The sequence below is a fragment of the Manis pentadactyla genome, chromosome 2, assembly GCF_030020395.1.
Source record: "Manis pentadactyla isolate mManPen7 chromosome 2, mManPen7.hap1, whole genome shotgun sequence".
NCBI classification, from domain to species: Eukaryota; Metazoa; Chordata; class Mammalia; order Pholidota; family Manidae; genus Manis; species Manis pentadactyla.
In genome coordinates this window covers 130383011-130405085 of record NC_080020.1, presented here as the reverse complement: position 1 = coordinate 130405085, position 22075 = coordinate 130383011, and the positions used below count along the sequence as shown (strand labels likewise).

Genomic DNA, 22075 nt, shown 5'->3' with positions numbered 1-22075 from the left:
AAGGCCTCCATGTTCTCTGTGGCAAGCAGGGCAGTCAGAAGCACGGATTCAGACAAGGGATGGAAAGTCAAGCAGATAACATGGGACAGAGTTGCTCCAGGGGCGCTCCCAGACAGGCCACAGAGCCGCTGGAGGCCGTCATTCCAAATGCAGCTTCTTGGGCCCAGCCCTAGTCCTGCCAGAAGCCGAGCTCCGGGCAGAGTCCAGGAACCAACTGCGAGCTCATGGTAGTGCCATTTGAGATGGAGATTCAACCAATGTTGCATTCCTAGATTCTCTAAGCAGCCCAAGTTTCAAAGCCACATTAAAAACTACCCATTTTTCAGTATGAGTTGCCATTGATAAAAATTAATCTTTTTTTTCTACCTTTCAAGTATATGAGCAACGTGGACTCGTGGTGTAAAGCCTGTGGGGAGGTGGACCTTCCCTCGGAGCTGCAGGATCTGGAGGACGCCATTCACCACCACCAGGGAATATATGAGCACATAACCCTTGCTTATTCCGAGGTAAGTGGTCAGTTCAACTTCAGCTGCAAAGCAGCGTTTTTATGTCATATTACCAAAGCTGAAAGAAACTGAAGTTTTGGCTGGCCTAGAAAAAGCTTTCACAGATTTTGTGCTAAATTGCAGTTTCCTTTTAACTTCTGAACTGGGTGGGTGGGGAAGGGGAAAGGCTAGTAAGTGAAACAGGATGGTCGGCAGTGAGCAAACTTCACGGCCCTGGATATTTGTGCATTTCCTTTAAGGTGCTTATATTTTCATCTGCTAAAACAAATGAAATTCCAATTTTCTTGTCTATATGTATTTAGGAAGTATGTATTTTTTATGCTGCTCAGTCTACTCAAACTCAGTTTAAGTTCCCTGAATGGAACTTTCTGGAAAAGAGGGAAGTGTGAGGCAGCCTCATTTTCTGGGTAGAAAAGCATTCCCTGTGTTTCCAGTATGTAAAGCTCCTCGCTGTTTGAGAAATCTAAGTGTAGCATTTTTCTGGCCTTTCCGACCAATGTGCCTGTGTGATGCTAGTTAATTTCTGGAGGGGAGGAATTCAGGGTGTGCTTGCTCTCAGCAGGGTTTCCTCCACTCTCCTTTAACAGTGAACATCTATAATACTAGATGCGGGCGTGAAGGATGACCGGGAGGCTTCAGCGAGCAAACGTTGCACAGCACCTGGCAAAGGGCTGAGCACAGAATAGATGCTTCATGAATATTTAAGTCCAAATCTTCCCTGATTTGAACTACATCCACAACTTGTCAAAATTGTAGGGAAGAAGTCGGCCATTTGCTTTTCAGTCTGGCACTTGAGTTCCTGCTTCACCAAACAGCTGTCACTCTCATGTCCTTGGGCCCAGGCCTTTTGACCCTTTAGTGTCTGCGGGCGTATTCAACAGGCATGATGGGCTACAATATATGCTTCAGGATGTGGCCAATCGCCTGCCCATGAAAGCTGATTATCTTCATGTTTGTTTTTCTAGCCACTTTTTTGCCTAAGAGTTCCCTTCTTTAGCACTATTTTATGTTGCTTATGGAATTAAAAAATAGTAAACTTTGTATTATGCTTCTTAATTTTGCATCTAATGTTTATTAGCTAACTTGGTTATCTAGTTTATTAGGAACTGTATAGGTAAGTGGTAGGCTTTTTTATAGGAAAAGCGAAAATTGGACAGATCTATAATATTTTAATTAATTCATGAGGATTATGTGAGCTCCAAAAAGCATTAAGTTCTTTCCCCAGTGTCCTATCTTGAGGCATCATCTAATTTCGGCCTGTAATGTAGAAAGTGGCTGACCCTGGAATCCTGGTGTCTGCTGACAGTGAGTTTCTCAGAGTTGCCCTTGGATCTCAGCGGCAGCTTCCAGGGCAGCGCGGGATTGAACAGCTCACTCGCAGGGTGGCTGGTGGGAGCGGGGCCGCAGTTCACCAGCACGACTTACCTCAGAACCCACATGACCTCTTGGTGAGGTGGCGTCTGTAATGTTTCACCAATGAAAAGTCACCATTTAAAGTTTTATTTCTGAGGAGCATTTGGTGGGGAGACATCCTGATGTGACCCAATGCCTGTTCTCACTGGGCTTCCTGCGGCCTTAGCACCCCCTGGCACGTCCTGCCCTGCCAGCTACCAGCCGCCATCATGGCCGTCTGGTGGTGGGCACTTACTTCCACCATTCCTCCTGTGTTTATCAGGTGGCCTACTGTTGGGAAGAACTTTGTTTCCATTCTTCCCTGTTGGTTTATTTCAGTATGAATTTATGAAATCTTATTACATTCAATGGGTTATAATCTGATACTCTATTTAATGCCTAAATTGTCCACAGTTGGCTATTTGGAGCCCTTTGTGTTCTCTGTTTCTGTTTTTTGTTTTTTGTTTTTTTTTTTTGATGTCCTTATCATTAACTGAATACTTCTTTACCTTTGGCATGACAAGATGTTCCCAGGCTCATCGTGTACACGCCTCGCCTCATCCCTGGGCCCGGCCGTCTCACCCAAGAGTCCTGGTTCCTTGTAGTGTTGTGTGGTGTTTAGAAACTAAGGTGTGGGTGCTCAAGAGTGCTTGTTTGCCTGTGGGTGTCAGCGCTTCAAGGCCTTCTGGGAGACAGTCAGGAGACCTGTGTGTTTGGATATGTACCCATTCGTCCATCCTCATCCACACACACATCGGGAACCACTGCCACATCTGTCTGTCTGTCTCTGTCTCTGCTTTAAAGATCCATGTGCTTCAGTCTCTAATCTAGTATCTCAAGGCTCTTTCCAGCCTTTCTCTGTGTATACAAATCCCTCCTCAGGCAGCAAGAACCCAGCTCCCGTCATCCTCATATGTATTACCCTGCGTCAGTTGGTGTATTTGCTCAGTCTCCCCGCCATTCTGTCTCCCCACCCAGCCCCCTGCCCCCTTCCTTGGAGAGCCTGGCGGGGGGCACCTGTGTTGGTGCTCCAGCCCTCCCTGCCCCAGAGCCTGGCACCATTTTCTCCATGCTGGGAGGGGTTGGGGGAGAAGATGGGAAGGGAAGGACTGCTTTTGTTTTTTTAGTGACTTTTCTCTTTGCTGAATCAGTGGTCTGCCAACTTGAGTGTGCTGGTTGAAAGCACAGAGGCAGTGACTCCCCATTTGTAACGGGTTTCCATAGTGATCAGCGACTCTGGTGCACACGCTGCAGGGACCACACGCTGGGAGGCATCTCTTCCCTGTTCTAGAGAGTGGTGGCCCTGCCACCCACAGATGTTTGTGGAGCCCCTGCTATGGATGCTGGGCCATTAGGAGCATGAATACTGCGAGCTGGGCTCGCTCTTGCTTTTTCTTTCACTTTCCTTTTCTTCTCGCCTGCCTGCCTTGCACAATTTTTCTCTTTAAACCATGTCTTCAGTCTAGTTTGTGCTCTTTGATGACACAAGTTTGCTGTGGGAAACCTTCCCAGCATTTCTTTCCAGGACACAAACAGCTGCTTTTCTGTGTTTTAACTAGACCTGTCCCATGCGGTTCCTGTCTGTGTTCAGCAGCAGGAGCATACCCATGCCTTGTAAACGTGTGCTTGCTTCAGCTTGCCAGGTTGGGGGATAATACTGTCTGATGCAGTCGATCACAGGGGAGTGAAGCAATATAAACGTCTGGAGTAAGCTGTAGTTTTAGAAACAGCATGAAGAGCCGTCAGTTTTTAACATGTTATTTTAAGCAAGCAAACTCATCAGCTTGCTTTCTCCACAAACTAAAATCACACAAATGACACTTATCTCAGTATGCCCAAGGCATCCTGTAAACCCAAACACCAGACACATAGCCGTGAGGTAAGACTGCATAGTGGGTGTCCATGTACCTGCTGAGGTGTTTGCCACCGAGCCATGGGTGGTGATTCTTGGAGCAGGAGGCAGGTGGACTGCCACGCTGGCTTGGCCCGCGCCGATCCACTGGGACGTCAGGGTTGAGTTTCTGCATCAGTTGCTCAATTTACCAAATGTGCTGGTTTACTGCACACTTCACCAGGGCTGATTTGCTGCACTAGAGCCTGTCGACCTCCTTCTGCAGGGTGCTGTATACATGGGCGAGGGCATGATTAGTGTTATTAGCATATGAGAGAAACAGCAAACAAGGCACCTCCATGGGAAACTTACTAAACCACAGGCCTGAGCTGTGTGTGGAGCTTGGCCACCCTGCCCTAGAGCAGCAGTCCAAGCCTCGTGCAGTTCTGCAGCACTGCTGTAGGTGTGCGCTGTGTGTTGTCAGCCTGTCACATGGCCCCAAGACTCAAGCAAGGGCTTGAAATGTAGGAACACTTCAAGCCCAAGTGGAATTTACAGAACATGCATGTTCTCTGCATACATTTAACAAGCCTGGCTGCTCCAGCAGTTTCCTATTGGTCTTATTTTGGTTTTTCCTTTCTGATAATCCCAGGTAGAGGGGTTAGATTGTCAAACACGGTTAGATTGATCTCGTTTAGGGTAAGAAACCTAATATCTGAAAGAAATAGAAATTAGCTTTTAGAGGTCCATCCTGGGAGCTTTGCCTAAGAGGAGCCGTCATCCTAGGGGAGCTGAAACCTGTCTTAAGACAGGTTTAACCTCCTGACTCCAAGAGAGAGGGTTCATCTGTTTGGCTGAGGAGTGTCAACTGCAGCTGCAAAGCATGCTGACCCTCCATCATTCTTGCTTCATTACAACCTGGATTCAGGAACCATTTCAGCAAAGGCTGGAGAGGCTAGTGGTGTCTGAAACCATTTCCAGGCTTAGCACGGAGGGCATGCTCTGCAGGCCACAGAGAGCCACGCCCTGTAAAAGAGTCAAAACAAATAGTGTATGAATCTGTGCAAAAGGTACAATTTGTTTCATGTAAGTTTTGAAGAAAGACTACCAGTTCTTTACGACATGCTGAGTGTAGTCATTTCCATCATGCCCTTATGTATTTTGTGTATTTTGCCTGTTCTGGTTATTTCTTGGGAATAACATTTCCCAGCACTTTCAGATCTGCAACATCACATTTAGACCTCACTGACATCTCATAGGTCACATGTGGTCTTTGGGTGATGGTGGCTTTTGAGACTTTAACCAGTAATCTCCAGGTATTATTCTCTTTCCTTAGATCAGAGCAATATTCTTTGTGCTAGTGAAGAATATTCCTGCTGGAGACTCTTAGCTCTAATCTGTTTAATGGGAAATGAGGAGATCTGGGTACCAGAAGTAAGAATAGATGAGGTCTGTGAGGTTTTGTGAAACATTTTTTAGGGTGGCATACAGGAACCCAGGTTACAGATCTTACGAGCAGTTTTAATTAAAAGTAAATATTCAAGAACCTGACTACTGTTCTAGATTTTAAACAGTTATGTCTCCCCTTAAACATTAGGAATAAACATAGCTTTGATAGGGCAAACTTTTAAACTTCAGTCACTTTTTTTGGCTTTAGTTAGCACGTGTATTTTTAACTCATTAAGGTATTAGAACATATTAGTTCACGTATTTATAAAGTGTTACTCTTTGTAAAACATAACTTCCACTTCCCTTTAAGTCTCTGAATACTATATGACAATAAAAACAAAGAGCAGAACCTGAAAAAATGAGCCAAGTTGATCTGTTAAAAAGTTGTAGAAGTCCTGCTTTTTAAAAATAAAGTTTGATTTTCCTGTTGCAGCTATTATCCCTTTCTGGGGCAGGATTTGACTGCCTGAAAATTACAGACACATTTTTAGACAAAAAGCATACATAGAAAACATAAAACTTAAGTAAATTAGTTAACCTGACTCTAGTTAAGACAACTAGAACTACATCATGTGCCATAAACTTATACATACTTATTTTTTATACATACATAAGTTATATATGAATATTTTGGTTATATATGTTATATATGAATTTATACATATATAAGTTATATATGAATATTTTGGCTGCTGTATACATTTTAGCCCCTTATTACATTAAATTTTTTTTGGTTATTCTGTACCACTTAAAAATATTTATGCAGTAGAACAATAGTCTTTATAAAACCATAGGATTTTCTTTCTGCATGATACTGTTGTACTTTAGACAACAGCATTTTGCTAAAAGTTACTAAAATATATATGATATTCTTTCCGTACTTGAAAAATACCTTTTAAATTGATAAATCTATGACAGCCACGCTGAAATAAAATAGAATTATTTCTGAAAGGCTTATTGGAGAAAGGCTAGCTATGAATATGGACATGCATTTTTGCAAGAGGTGTTTTCTGGCCCGGAAACCTCTGCCATTCTGCTGGCTGTGTACCACTGAGTGACAGTATCCACAGCAGCACCAGCAGAGACCCTGACCCCTGCTTAGGAATTCCCAGAAGCTTTGCTCAGTGAGTCCTCTTATGTTAAGAGTAGTACTTGAGTGTTCCCGCCCTTGGCCATCCCCACTCCGCTCCACCATGAGCGAGCATGTTGTTCTAAACCCAGAAATGATACCTGCCTTCCAGCTCTGTTAAAACAGTTGTGAGGACAGCCAAGGAGAGACTGAGTCACTGTAATATTCTTGCTCAGATAATTTATTCCTTCTCCGCAGTACACACTAATGGTGTCACGTGGATGCCTTGGGATACTTAATGAGGGCTGGAACCCAGTTGTCATTTTGTATTGCTGGTTTAAAATCCAAAACAATGGCTTAAGATAGAGGTTTGCTTTCTGCCAGTGTTGAAGTCCCAAGTTTGGGCATTCCAGGGCTGGTGTGGGAGCTGTGTTAGTAAGAGGATTGCTGGATCCTTTGGTCTTTTTGTTTTGCTCCTTGTAGTAGGTAGGCTGCTGTCCTTAAGGTTGCCTCAAGGTCATCCATTTCTGCCAGAGCTCCAGCCATCTCCACCGAATTCTTGGCTGCAGGGGGAGAGAGAAGCAACGGGGAATGAGCATTCTCAGCCTCCTGAGCAGCTTTCCTGGAAGCCCCATTCAACACTTTATTTCTATATCTTGGCCACTCCTATTTGTAAACAAGGCTGAGAAAAGGAGTTTTTAGCCAGGGTCTTGGTCTTCCTGACTGTAGGGATTTGGCTATAAGTGAGGGAGGTGGATTTTGGGGCAGCAGGTTTCCATTTCTGCCATACTTTCTGATCTGTATCCTTCTGATACACGTTCACCAAATGATATGCTCTGGTGTATATTTCTTGACTTAATGTATCTTAGAAGGAGTAAAACTTGGGGGGAGTATTTCTGAGGAGTTCTTCCTAGGCTCTGTACAAGGTGAAGTGACTTACAGCACTGTTTTTAGTACTAAGAGATGCTGCACCCCTGTTGTTTAACAAATACTTCTCTGCCTGCTGAAATAAAATGTATAGATAATAAGCTGGCTTCTCATAAACTTTATATATGTACACATATATAAGTTGCATGATTACTACAATATAAACTAGAGACAAAAAGAAGGTGTTCTGTGATAAAATGTTTCTCTCTTACTGCTAAGTACATGCACTACAGAAGAGAAAACAATTAGATATTCAGATGCTGGCCAAAACCACTGTGAATTTAGCAACTACAAATGCAGACTGGCCATGTGTCCTCTTGGTGACTCATACTGGGAAAGGATTGCCGTGCTATTTTGAAATGGTAAGCAACTTGTCAGGTTCCCAAGGGAGCCAAGCACCGCCTTCTTTTGATTGACAGAGTAATTAAATTCCTGGGAAAATCAGTGTATGTTAAAATAGGCAAAAAGAAGAAAAAGAAAAAAGTGAAATAGAGCCCAGCTCAGATAAGTATGAAAAGCAGGACAGTTCTTCATTTTGAGGTAATACCTGCCTCTCTGAGTCCATCATAGTGAATCCCTGTCCCCACCTCGGTCTCAGTGCCTCACCACCTCAGAATCATTGCATTACAAGTTTCAGTTACCTGTGGGGGCAACCCATGCTCCAGAAGATGCACACCTCCACTGCTTTTGTTTTGACACATGCCTGACATGAACTCAATGATTCAGTTTTTCTTTTCACCTGTTACACCTAGTTATGTCAGCCTGGCTTGTTTCTGCTTGTTTTGTTATCTTGATGTAATAGGTCAGTTTTAATCTTTGAAGGCTGAGAGCCAGTCTTTATAAACAAAGTCAGCAATTCCAACAGAGGTATCAAAACCAGGTATTAGAAAACAAGTATGTTACATTCCAGACTTAAAGGTGTAAGAGGATTAAAGGAAGAGATTAGAAAATCCTGCAGGCCTCTCCCTTGCATCCAGTTGGTCTGCTAGAGGCCTCCTGTGTTGGCCTGTCTCATTCCCCATTCCCCTGCTCTCTGGCCTCAGACTTGCCTCTGAACTATTTGTGTCGGCTGACATCTGCGGGAGCCTCCTGTTGGCTGCTCCTTTTCAGTAGGAACCCAAGGAGGTTTGCAGATTCACAAGTAACTGAGCAGAAAGGTGGTAGTGATGAGGACTCAACCCTGAATCACACAGCCTAGTTATTTATGTGCCAGGTGTCCTTCCTGTCTGATCTGGTCACATTTTTCCTACCATATCTAGAATAATCATTCATAAGTCTTAAGAATCACTTAAATATGAAAAATCACTTAAATATGAAAAAAGAAAATAATCCCACATTCTACTCTGACCTTTTCTTACTGCTTTGGTTAGTCTGAATGCTTTCATTTAATTGTACTTTGATAGTGAACTGCCATAATAGAGCATGGAAATCTCTTTTAAAAAAACTGTGTCATTTTAATTAAAATTACTTTTTTAAGTTAATAAGTCAAATCAAATGGCCCTTTAAAACTCTTTTTTATTTTTTGAATTAAAATTGCTGTCCAGCTATCTCAGAGAGTTTAAGCACACATTCTTTGCCTCGTGCTAGAGTATTGATTTTTTTAATTGAGATATCAAGATTCAGTATGAAAATTTTGCTCCATTGTGATTCTTGTCCTCTCACTAACATAATATCTCTAAATTATTATTTCTAAATTTTAATTTGCAGATATGCCAGCAATGCAGTTTTATTTGAGCTGACTTACGTATGTCATTTAAGGCAGAATGCTATCTATGTTTATTTTATTCATTAAGAATAGCATTTCCTGCATTGGTTTATGATAATGAATGTCCTTTTGTTTTCCTGCATTTGGTTTTATGGTGTCACTGGATTTGTTTTATATTTCAGTTTTTCTTTATAAAATATGTCTTTGAGTAAAACTGTTGTTTATGTTTGTGTGCAAGAGTGTGTGCACACATCCAAGGACAGAATCTGCAGTGTAACCTGGGCACAGCTGTTCATCTTGACCAGTCGCTCATCTCTTGTGGACAGGTGAGCCAGGATGGGAAGTCACTCCTTGACAAGCTGCAGCGGCCCTTGACTCCTGGCAGCTCTGACTCCCTCACAGCCTCTGCCAACTACTCCAAGGCCGTGCACCACGTGCTGGATGTCATCCACGAGGTGCTGCATCACCAGCGGCAGCTGGAGAACATCTGGCAGCACCGCAAGGTCCGGCTGCACCAGCGGCTGCAGCTGTGTGTCTTCCAGCAGGATGTCCAGCAGGTGAGCCTCGTGCATAGCTGCTCCTCAGAGGGCCGGACATGTGTGGATGTGGATTTCAGGTGCATGCATTCCTGTTGGGCACATCTGTGCTGACGGAGTGGACAATTGAGGCAGGAGGGAAGGGAGCTTCCTGGCTTACGGTGAGTGAGAGCAGGGCTCAGAGGATGCCCCGACTGCCCCCCGCCACCAGCTGCTGTGTGCAGGACACAGGAGGTGATGCAGCTGGAGATCCTGAGTTTTGTTCTTGAGACAGATCATTCCCAGTTAACAGTTTTTTGTTAAAATAATGGCAGTGGTACTTGTGCTGGTGGAGTTACCATTGAAGATTTGCCTATTCCTCGATTACTTAACAACAAGCTAGTCATGCTTCTCTCAGCACTTGGTACGATAGGCAGGACAGCCCAAGTGCACAGGAGATGCTTAATGAACAGCGGTCTAACTAATGAAGAGTGGACTTTTAGGACTTGGTTTCTACACAGTTGACATCTCTTTTCTTGTTCCTACAAAAATAAGAGCAAGCCTGGTCTCCACACTGTTCATTTCCTTATTCTGGAATAAGGAAGATTGTCTTATTGTATGCTCCCAGGGTTTTGAGGATTAACGCTGTGGGAGCCTGTAAAATATAACATAGCTTTAGTGATAGATAAGATAATAGTTATGAACTTGCCTTAAATCCGAGAGGAAAATGAGGGGTTGAATGAGTTTGTTGATGCTGGGGATGAGGAATTCTGGGCTGTGTAAGAATCCCATGGCATCTAGGGGAATCAACATGGAGCCACAGTGATGGGTCTGGAACAAAAACCATTCTTCTCCCTGAGTGTCCGAGAGCGCGGGTACTTGGCTCCGACATGCAGGAGCTCAGAATTTGCTCTCCCCCAGCTCCGCCTGAAGGTGAGTGAGTTGTCGGATGAGTGGGCTAAGGCTCCGGGAGTGTCGTGCTGTGTTCTGATGAACATGCAGATTCTCCATTTGTTATTGATGACCCTTCATCATGTAACGTGAAACTGGTGAGTCCAAGATACTTTAAATTGTTGTATAATTTTTAGTTATCACACACTGTGCTTTGATTCTACTTACAGTTTTCTAATTCTGTGAAAGCATATACTAAGTGCCTCAGGGCTGATCATTTTGATTACTATTTATGCTTCTTTACAATGTTAATTTCAGTCAAAGAAGATAGTTGCCAGGGAGAGAGTGCAGAGCGAGGAGTTGCAGAGAGAGGAGTCCTTGGGAGAGCTGACCCCAAAGCTGAAAGCACAAATTCTAGTTCTTCTTAATTGTCCAAAAACTCACAAACTGTGAAATGTTAGTAGTTTAAATGTGATTATTAAGGGTTTTCCCACTCACCTCTATACCCTTTGGGTCAAGTATTCCTTATACACCAGTGGGCAAACCCACTTTCTGGACTTGTGTCTGAAATAGCAGTGGGCTCCCTCTCCTCCTCTCACCCCCAGCTCTGATGATTACTTGGGGCGCCCAGTCACATAAGAATAAGCCACTGGACTGTTTATGTCAGAGAGAGTCACGAAGAAGGGAAGCCTTTGGGAATAGCCATCTAAGTTGGTGCCAAGTACTTACTGCACTTGAATTTGAAAACAGCTAACATTGATTTTTATATGTAAACAGGTAATTATAATAATTATAAGGCCAGTTCCTTAAACTAGCTTGCTTTCTCAAGAACACTTGGTTGGGCTGAATATGAGCAGGAGAAAGCATTTTGCAAACACAGAGTGCATACACGGTTCTGTTGGCATTCCATAGAAAATACATAACTGCTCATTAAGGAAAGCATCTTGTTGATTAAATAATTGGGAATAGTTTGGACTTGTTACACAAACAGGAAATTGCTGTCCAGGCTTGACTTGTGAAGCAAGGAGCAAAGTTGATAAGATCAATCAAGCAAACACTTTACCTCACAGGAGTCATAAGATGTCAGAACCAAAAGTATGCTTCGGAAACTCAAATTATAACACCTGGAAATTTTTGATGTATAAACCACAGACTAGGAGGGATAAGCTGAGAATAAATGAAAAAAGTACTTTAGAAAGATGTCAGCAGTAGATACATTTGTAAAGGCAAAAACAAAATCCACAAAAACATAATCACCAACTCCGGAGATACCACAAACGGTTTTTGGTTGGTCACTTTGGGTGAGGAAGAACCATCTGTAAATACTGTTGGGAAAAACGAAAAGCAGCCTACTGTAAGTATGGAATAATGACATTTTTATGAAAATAGTCTTCTAAAAGAAGAGTTTATGCTTGTCTGTGTGAAAATACTTGAAAGAATAGATGCCAGACTATTAACAGCACGTACCCAGGGAGGGAACAGTGGAGAATGGCATGGGGAGTTGGATTTTTAAAACATGAGTGGTTTTGTTTTAGTGGCTGGTTTCTTTTTTCTTAACAAGCAAAGGGAACGTCATAATTTCTATGTAGGAGGGGTATCAGGTGGTCATCAGGTGCTGAGGTATGGGGCAGGTGCATAGCACTAACACTTGTCCAGATCAAAGGTTGGGGTGGGGGTGGCGAGACTTACCCAGATACACAGGCTAACTACTGACAAATACAAATCATTGTCACTGGTACCTTAAAAAATAAAATGAATACTTTGTCCTATTTCCTGATGATTAAATAATAATTCCAGTTACCACTGCCTTAGAGCAACCCTCTGTGGACATGTGGTTGAATCAGTGATAGAATAGTTGTTATGACTAAGAATAGTTATGGCTAAGCAGTGTCTTTGTTTACAATCTGCTTTAGTTTACTCTAACAAGATCATTTATCACTGCTGTGCATGTTCTAATAGGATGCTAGTTTTGGAAGGCGTCAGCAGCAGAATGCCGTCGAATTTGTTTCCCCACTCATTGGTTCCCTCTGCCTGCCCTTGAATTGGTGGGATTTAGTCAGTTACTCCAGCATGTCAGGTGAGGTGAATGATCCCAGGAAATCTGCTCTGCTGAAGCAGGCTGACTTCCCCATAAGAAGCCCCACAGGCAGGGAGATCTCCTTCCTGCTTCCCTTGGCAGTGCTGTCTGTGCAGGTGTGTATGTGTGTGCGTGCGTGTGAATGCATGTGCGAGTGCCCCATGTTGCATTAGCTCTTGGAAGAACTCCTTCTAGTGTAGTGTTGGGCTGTTAACTAATACTCTGAAAAAATGGCCAGGTACTTCTAGTGCCTGCCAGATTCTTCTCATCTATACTTCATGTTTTTTTAAAATATCTGAATTGAAAGTGTGACACTCTGATTGGGATAAATAGGTTGAATAGCTCAAAGTAACTTTCCTCGAGGAATTATAATTCAGCAAGAATAGGTGGTTGAGCAGTCTAACAAATTAGACTGTAACATGCTCAGATTTAGCATGTGTCATCTTTGCTTGTCATCAGGTATAGTTGTGCTAAGGCATAAAATTGAGTCATTCCTATTAAGGAGCTCCCTGAAGTGAGGGAGTGAGGGAGTGAATAAAACCAGCTCCCCCATCCATGTTACCTGCCTACCTCACACCTGCATTTTAAGGGGACATATCTGTGTTTTCAAAGAGCTTTGTCAGCATTCTTCACAGATGTTGAGGGTCTAGTAACAGAGGTGCGGGTAACAATTGCTGGGTACCAAAAAAGTCTTCACAGGATAGGTAAGGGTTGGAGATGACCTTTGAAGGTTGGATAGAGAGTCAGTAGGTTGAGGGCTGGTGTGGATAAAGTAAAGGTTCCTGTGGCCAGAATTCTCACTGGCCCTGGTCGGCTAGCTCACTACACATGTGTGGCCAATGCATTGTTATTGACTCAATATAAAGAGCCCTGCCCAGTGCTCTGGGCATACGGTGGCACGGCTGCAGGATAGAGCAGAGGCTGGAGTGGTGGCAGCGCTGAGGACAGAGACTGAGGGGGCAGAGAGGCCCAGAGGCAGAGACTGGCTGGCTGCATGCAGACTCGCTCTGAGTGAACAGGATTCTAGTGACTGACCTGCCACTGTGGAAATAAAGTTGGGTATAAACCCTTTCACCCCAAGAACATTCTACTGTCATTTCTTTGGTCTCACTGAATCCATAGTGAGCTTGCCCGGGGCTGAAACCCATTGGCAAGACAATTGGCGACAGTCGGCAGGGTTCATTGTTGACTAAGGAAAAGGAAAAGCTGCCTTCATGCAAGGAGTGTTTCAGCAGCTGCACCCGTGGACGGGGAGATGCTCGGGTGGCCCCAGTGAGCATGTGGTACTGGGAGGGGCGGAGGGCTGGGGTCCACCCCAAGAGAAAGAAAATGTGTTGCTGACTGAAATGGCGTCACTACGAAGTGCTGTGGAAATGGTAAAGGATGTGGTGGCCCGAGAGGAAGTGGCTCGAGGAGCAGCACAAGAAGCAGCAGCATGAGAGCACAGGCCGCCAGGTGCCGTGGGGCAGGTACAGGATGGAGTGGAGCCGTCGGCCCCAGAAATGGAGGAGCGGAGGTTTCACGAACAGGTGGGGGTGAAGGCCCTGCTGGCGCCGGAGGCATCAGCCCCTCCTTGGTGGAGACCCCACCTGGCTGAAAGCAAGCTGGTGGAAAGCCAGAAGGACTTGGTAGCCGTGGGCTCTTTCAGGAGAGGTGCAGCCCCCTCCTCAGGCTGTGGGGCACTCCATGCTCTGCTTCTGTCCTCAGGCTCAAGCACAAAAGGAAATATGGTCTGCTTCTCAGAGGAAGAATTTAAAGGGCCCCATGAAGGTCACGAGGACCCAGGGTTGGTTTGAAAAGGCAGGAGCAGATGGAAAGAAATTGGACTGGAGCTGTGGCAGTGGTTGGGACTGGAGCGGTGGTTCCAGCTGCTGAGGACGAAGCAGAGGCAGAGATAAAGCAACAGCATAGGCCTGTGTGTCTGCAGGACTCTGCTGGAGAGGCTGGAGAAGGTGGGTAGTGTAAAGCCCACCCACAGTCCTTTTGGTTAACTCATTTGAGTAGAACTGGTTTGAATACAGCCAGGATGACCACTTGGTGGCAATGGATCTCCTCAGGCTTGAGGGTTATTATAATTTGTTGTAATTTTTGTTATTTGTATGTTGCATTGTGTTATTATGAAATTTGGTTACGATGCTCCAGCTTTCTTGCACAGGGAACACCGCAGAGGATTAAAGGCACATAGATTGAGAAAAGAGAATCCTGGAGGGATGGAGTGTGGATAAAGTAAAGGTTCCTATAAGCCAGGATTCTCACCTGGCCCTGGTTGGCTAGCTCACTACACATGTGTGAGCAATGTGTTGTTATTGACTCTACATAAAGAGGTCCACCCAGTGCTCTGGGTGACACAGTGGCACAGCTGCAGGAGAGCAAAGCAGAGGCTGGTGTGGTGGCAGCACCGAGGACAGATACTGGGACGGCTGTGCGGGCTGAGAGGCCCAGAGGCAGAGACTGGCTTGCTGCCTGCAGACTCACTCTGAGTGGATGGGATTCTAGTGATTGACCTGCCACCGAGGGAATAAAGTTGGGTATAACCCTTTCACCCCAAGAACATTCTAATATCATTTCTTTGGTCACACTGAATCCATAGTGAACTTGCCCAGGGCTGAAACCGATTGGCAAGACAGCTGGGTGGCAGGATTTGCAGTTAGAGCAGAGACACAAAAGGGCAGCTCCCGTTCAGAGAGCAGCAAGCAGCAGAGAGGTGTTGCGGCATGAGGTACGGCAGGTGCTGGGAAGGTGACCTCTGAGATGAAGGCTTGGGCTGGTTCTGCTAAGCCCTGGGACACCATTGGAGGGACACAGTGGACCCTGTCTGAGTGTCATGAATTGGTTCTGGGGCCTGGAGTGACTTGTGAGTAGCTTTGAGGATGAAGGGAGGGAACATGTGTATGGCGTCTAGAATGTGCTGCTTTCATCTCCTCATACTCCTGGCCAACCTGTTTAGTTAATTCTTTCACCACACAGAGTTCAGCCATTGTAGATAAAGTGAAGGTTCCTGTGGCCAGGATTGTCACCTAGCCTTGGCCAGCTAGCTCACTACACACGTGTGGGCAATACGTTGCTATTGACTCTATATAAAGAGCTCTGCCCAGTGCCCGGGGCGACACGGTGGCCCGGCTGCAAGGCTGCAAGAGGTCAGAGACTGGAGCGGTGGCAGCGCTGAGGACAGAGACTGAGACGGCTGTGCAGGTAGAAAGGCCCAGAGGCAGAAACCAGATTGCTGCGTGCAGACTCACTCTGAGTGGGCAGGATTCTAGTGATTGACCTGCCACTGTGAGAATAAAGTTGGGTATAACCATTTCAATCCAAGAACATTCCATTGTCATTCCTTGGTCTCACTGAATCTATAGTAAACTTGCCCGGGGCTGAAACCCATTTGCAAGACCTCCATGAAGGGCATAATGCTGTGTGTTTGGACTTGATGCTGTTGACAGTGAGGTGGACAATGTGAAGCCACACACATTAGAGAGATTGCTCTGGCTACAGTGTGATGAGTGCATAGTGCTGAGCAAGACTGACAGCAGCAGACAGGTACGTTTCCATTGTAAACATTCATGCAAGTTAGGGAGAAGTCCTGGAAAGTGGAAATACGAGGACCACAGGGGCCACACTGTTTATTTACCTGTTTTCCAGATGTCAGGGTTATGGTTGATGTTCAGTATTTGTTGAATGAATGGCTGACTAGGTGAGGATATTTAAGGAATTCCCAGTTCTGCTAATTCAAGATTATTGTGGGTTAAAAGTTTCTTCATTCACTCTGGAATGGAGGAGGGCAGTGACCCACCTGGCAGATCTGCATGAAGGAACAGGAACTTGATTGATGTAGGGGACCTAGGAGTGGACAAGGAAGGAAGGGATAACCTCGGTGCTTGGGAATTTTACAGGTGTGTTGAGATCTCTGCGTAAAGATTTTGGCCATTTGAATATAAAATGAGGGTCTTACAGGCAACAGGGGAGGGAAGTCAGGAAATGCCAGAGAGGCAGAGAAACAGGTTTCAGGTCTACAGAGAGGTTACTCTGCAGTTTTACCTGGGGTCCTAGGCTGCTCTCCTTAATGTTCGATTTAGGAGTCTTTGGTTAACACAACCTACAGTGGGCCTAGCTTACAAGTGAAGGTCCCTGAACCTCATTTTTCCTTCATTCATTAAGTCAGGAGAGTGGGTTTTCTCATTCCACTCATCATCATAATTATATAGTCCTAGTTTAACTTTCTCCTCTGTTTACATTTCCATGCTCACCATTCTGACTGTGGCTCTTGATAAGAATGGTTAGAGGACTGCCATCTTCTGAGAGTTCCTTAAGTCCAGTTAGGCAGTACTGGAGGGCAAGTGTTTGGTTAGGGAGTGGGAACCTGCTGGGAGCTGAAAGAAGCTGACTGCTGATCTTCCTCGCGGGTTTAGAGGCAGCTTGCATTACCTTGTGTTGTAGTGAACACAGAAGGGACTTGACTGTCTGAATAATCTTAGTAACCACAGCTCGGAAAGAGTTGAAAGTTCAACAGTGGGAGTTAAGAAGGTGAGAAATGGATGAATCTGTCCCTGAGAGCAGATACAATACAAAAATGTGGGGTGCACAGGCTGGCAGGGTAGGGTGAGCCACCTGTCAGGAAGCGGTAGCCCAGGGGGCTGGGATAAATCAGCACTGACGAGGAGCAGAGGCCATGCGGCCTCTGAGGACACGTGTGCTCCACGCCAGGATGGCCAGAGCAGGAAGAGCCAAGGACAAACCTCAGGCCACTTGGGGCACCCTCTTCACACAGCACCAGCCACACTGCAGGGGTCCTTGGGGAAGGGGTTAGCTGGATGGGAAGACATGACTTAACTAGGCTGAAGCTGTACAGAACTTTACTTTCCCGGGTAACATCTGGACATAGGAAAAGTTTTTGGACAACTTCGGACTACTTAATTTCCAAATGAAGAATGGGAAAAATGGAAGAATTAACCAGTGTTGATAGATGATGGTTTGGTTGGAGTTTAATGGGAATATCAAAGGTGAGACTTTTAAATGAATAAATATAAAGACTAATTCTATGAATACTTATATATTGAGACTATGTTAATAACTTACAACCTCTTCCCTCCCTCCCTCCTTCCCTCCCTCCCTCCCTTCCTTCCTCCTTCCCTCCCTCCTTCCCTCCTTCCCTCCTTCCCTCCTTCCCTCCCTCCCTCCCTCCTTCCCTCCTTCCCTCCCTCCCTCTTTATTTTCTTTAAGAAATTTCATGCACTTACATAATTAAAACTAGGGCAATAGTAGAACTGGTGAAATATTTTTTTTAAAGACAGATGGGTGGATGATGTGAAAGTTTAAAAGCCCGCCAACCTCTTTGTGAGCCCTTCTTCACTGATTGCACCTATGCCCCCTCCCCGCCAATAAAGTGTTCATGGAGCACATGTTCCTGACATTTGAGAGGCTCTGTGTTAGTTAAGCAAAAGTAGCTCATGCAACACAGGGCATTTGGTTCTGTATTGTACATTTGCTGTGTGTAACTTGACTGTTTTTTAATAGTTTCTTTTTCCAAATAAGTATTAGGTTTGGTATACATTGGAGTGTTCTAGAAACCAATTTTTAAAAGATCTTTCCATATGTAGAATAATTATATGTATTTTTAGAACAAACTTAATTCTAATTTTGAATACAACGAATGAAGAAACAGAGTTCTTGGCTCCAGTGGATAGAAGTAAAGAAATGTATGGGGGCACCATCATTACTATCACAGCTGTAAATGCTGTACCTAAAGAGACCCCCCTTCTTCCCTCCATTCCAAACCCACAGTTGTATGTTCAGTTTTGTGTCTGTTTCATTTCACTGTAGAAGTTGTGCCATGCACACCGCAGGATTTAGTACCCGGGCCCTTCTTATCATGTCAGGCCAAGACCCTCATTTGCCAGGTTATAAAACCGAGACACAAAAATCAAGTGACTTAGCCATATTGCCAAGAAACCAAGTGGTTTTGTAAGAGCTTCATGGCTCTTGACCTGAGAAGGATGCTTCATTTCTGAGCTAATCAGAGAGTAAAACTGAGTGGACATGTTACTTAAGAAGGACTCTGTAAGTGAGGCTTTTCAGGCTGGGGCAAGGACGGAGCTTTGTAGAAGGTGCCGTTGCCCACCACAGTGAAGGAAGAGGGCCACTTCAGGAGACTTTTGCATTTTTAAGTCTGGTCAGTCACCTTGCAAGTGGATAGATGGAGAACGAAGGGAAAAGACACCTGCACACTGACCTCCTGCTCTTCCTGGCCTGCGTGGCCTGTGCCCGGGATTAGATAGCCTGGCCTCTGATGCAAAGGGAAGAACATGACTAAGGCCCTGGCTACAGGAGTGAAATATGCTCAGAACTTTAGGAAAAGAAGCCCCAGGCAGACTTAGGGTGAGTTTGTGGAGTCGCATAATTTAATCTCAGTATTCCGTCATTTGTGGTTTTACCTTTGTGGGTAAATTTCACCAATCACATAATATTGGGTATTCTCACAGCAGTGCTAAAATTCTCACCAGCTTTTAATAAAAATGAACATTATCTAGGTGAAGGCCTCCTCTTATGTTTAGGAAATTTGAAATGATTTTGTTTAGTCTATCAGTCATCCTTTGTGATGATCATTGATGTGATCACCAAGAAAGCTCTGATGTGAATGATCCTTTCAGGGGCATGTATTTTAAAGTACAACTAGAGATACAATATGTCCATTTCTGCATTTGCCTCTCCAGTAATTTAAATAAACACAATGGTTGAGCAAGGAAGTAATGAAAATAAATGAACCTAGGTTAATTTGGTTTTACAGGGAATGTAGGGTAGACAGGGAGGAAATTCGTATTTTGCAACTGGAAAAGATCTGATTTTACATAAACAAATTGTGAGTATTTTAGAATTCGTTTTTTCATTTGTTTCATGTAATTATATCTTTTTAAACAATATAGAATCAGAAAACTTACTGTTTTCATTTCTGTGTGAATAAACTATCACTTAGAAGGGGCTCTCATGGTGTCAGAAAACACATTTACCAGTGAATTACCAGATAATAGTGAATTACCAGTAAAAATAGACTGGCTTACTATGTTTTGGGTTGTTTTATTTCAGAAGTGTATCTAGTTTTTACAAACAGCAATCCTAGAGCTGGAACTCTAATTTTAGAAATATTTTTAAAGTTTTTATGTAGTATTTACAAACCATAGTGGAACATAATATAATGATAGGAAAGAGCTTAAGTTTAGTGCTGAGAAGGCCTATGTTTGAATATCTTTTCCAGGTAATTTTTTCTTGGGCAAGTCACATAACTTTTCTGAGCCTTCATTTCTTGCCTAGTAGGGCAGATAATAAAAGTCCACCTTCTTATTTATGGCCTTTGGGGATAGATGTGTTTTGGAATTAAGAATTTTTCAGAAATTTAGAAAGTTTAGAAAGATAACAGAGTGCATACACTGTGTGATATGTGACACTCTAGTGTGTTCTGGGCAGCCTGTAATCTAACTCACGGAGATTTCTGTAGCCAGATGTACCAAAGGAATCAATGAAGATGGTTAATAGCCTTAGGTCTGGCCTTATTGCCAAAAGAAATTTGGGACCAAGTTTTGAAAAAATATTTGGAATTTCAGAGCTGTTTTAGCTGTTTGTGGATAAGGGATTATGGACCTGTGTGGCCCTCCCAAGCAGCCCAGAATAATCCCATAATAACTGATGCTGGCAGTATTGATGTGTTGCATGGTGATGGTGGAAGGCCTCTGTGGGTTGGTATTTGAAGTGAACACCTTTGCATTTTAAAGGAAAACTCATTATATTGGTCTTCATATTGCACGTTGTTAGATGGAGGCACATGAGAATTATCCTCCTCTTTGGTGAGTGTTTAGTATTTACTCACAAATCTTAAATAGGAGTTACTTAGAAATATTAACTCACAAAGCAGGTAATATTAGGTAGTGGAGGCTTATTACAGAAATTACAGATGGTTTACAAGATGGCCAGAACTCTGCCCTGTGAGCTGGGGAGAAGGCACTGTGGCTGGTCTGTCAGGTAGGTGACCGATAGTTGCTAGTGCGAAGTGCTCGCTGGCTAACCTCCCTCAGCTTTGCTGTCCATGGCAACAGTGTCACTTCATCAGAGAGAACAGTCCCAATGGCCTAAACTGTTCTGAAATGAAAACAGCTCTTTGCTTCCAATCCCAGTGGTGGCACCTGTATGCTGCCTCTGCCAACTCAGAGAACAGGCAGCATAGCCTGGAGGTCAGGAGAATGGACGTTGCCTCCAGACTTCTGGGTCCAAGTCCACAGACTGGCTCTTCTGCTTGGTAGTCAAATGTCCTTGGTCCTGTGTCTTTGTGAAATGGGAGTCACTGCCCCTACTGGTGTGAGGTGATATCTCATTGTGGTTTTAATTTGCATTTCTCTGATGACAAGCGATGTGGAGCATCTTTTCATGTGTCTGTTGACCATCTGAATTTCTTCTTTAGAGAACTGTCTATTCCACTTCTCTGCCCATTTTTTAATTGGATTATTTGCTTTTTGTTTGTTGAGGTGTGTGAGCTCTTTATATATTTTGGATGTCAACCCTTTATTGGATCTGTCATTTATGAATACACTCTCCCATACTGTAGGATACCTTTTTGTTCTATTGATCGTGTCCTTTGCTGTACAGAATCTTTTCAGCTTGATATAGTCCCACTTGTTCATTTTTGCTTTTGTTTCCCTTGCCCGGGAAGATATGTTCAAGAAGATATCACTCATGTTTATGTCTAAGAGATTTTTGGTGACATGTTTTAAGTGTCCGTTGCTCACTGTGGAGTGACCTTGGCCTTGGAGCTGTCACTGAGTCCCTTAGAGGGCACTGATGTACAGAGGAATGAGCTCTCAGCACACTCTGATCGGAGACGGGGGTGACATTGGCCTCCAGCTTTGCTCTTCTGCCTGTGCACCAGGTAGCCCTCAGGAGGGACTGGCTTTTACCCCTTTCCTCGCTTCTGATGGCAGAGCAGCAATCCCAGCTGGCCACCCTGTTCATGGGGTTGCAGCCACAGACAGAGAGGTGGCACCTGCCGGCCATGGCTGAGGTCAGGGAGGCAGCTGGCAGACTAGGTTGATAAAGCCTCTGATTTGCCCATGTTTTTAAGTTTTAAATTGGAAGATTCCATCAGCATATCTTTAAAATGCTCCTTGGACAAAGGCTTCCTCGGCACTCTATGTTGATTCAGGATTCCTTGCACTCTTGAGAAAATGTTCTCAGATGTATAAAAGAATCAAAAGCTTCATGAAGGAGTTTTGTTTTGAATATGAGGTAGATTTCATAATTGCTTCTGTTTCTAAAAAGGGCTTGGAATTTGTACACTCTGAATTCTTTCATGTTTATTGGAAAAATAAGTTCATCTGGTGTTTACAATTCTGTCTAAGGGAACCACTAATAAAAGAAAAATTTTAACCCATTTATAACCCTGAGTGGTTGTTCATAATAACTTTTAATTCCAACTTACAGAAATAAGCTTCCTGAAATACTTTTCTTAGGCTTAAAAAACAAATCTTTATTATTGTTAGAATACTGTATTTTGCTTCCTCCACCCCTTCCTGCCAAGTAAAGTTTATCTTTTACTTTTTGAAATCGTGCCTTTATTTCAAGTCTGTACTAAGTTTCAGTGATCATCAGGCTTGCTGCTTACCAGTGGCTTAATTTTCTTTTTGCAGTAAAGTTGAGGCATATGCAAAATATACTGTAGTTGTAGTTACCAAAAAAAA

General features: G+C 44.0%; 1 protein-coding gene across 7 annotated transcripts in view; it reads left to right on the top strand.

Annotated features, from left to right (window-relative positions):
* The window catches only part of TRIO (trio Rho guanine nucleotide exchange factor), a 374188-nt gene that overhangs the window by 186251 nt on the left and 165862 nt on the right, over positions 1 to 22075 (top strand). For all 7 annotated transcript variants that reach the window (XM_036896706.2, XM_057496255.1, XM_036896708.2 and 4 more), the window contains exons 8-9: positions 375 to 506; positions 9206 to 9436. In XM_036896706.2, coding sequence (XP_036752601.2) covers positions 375 to 506; positions 9206 to 9436 — 363 coding nt within the window. The remainder of the gene's footprint in view (positions 1 to 374; positions 507 to 9205; positions 9437 to 22075) is intronic.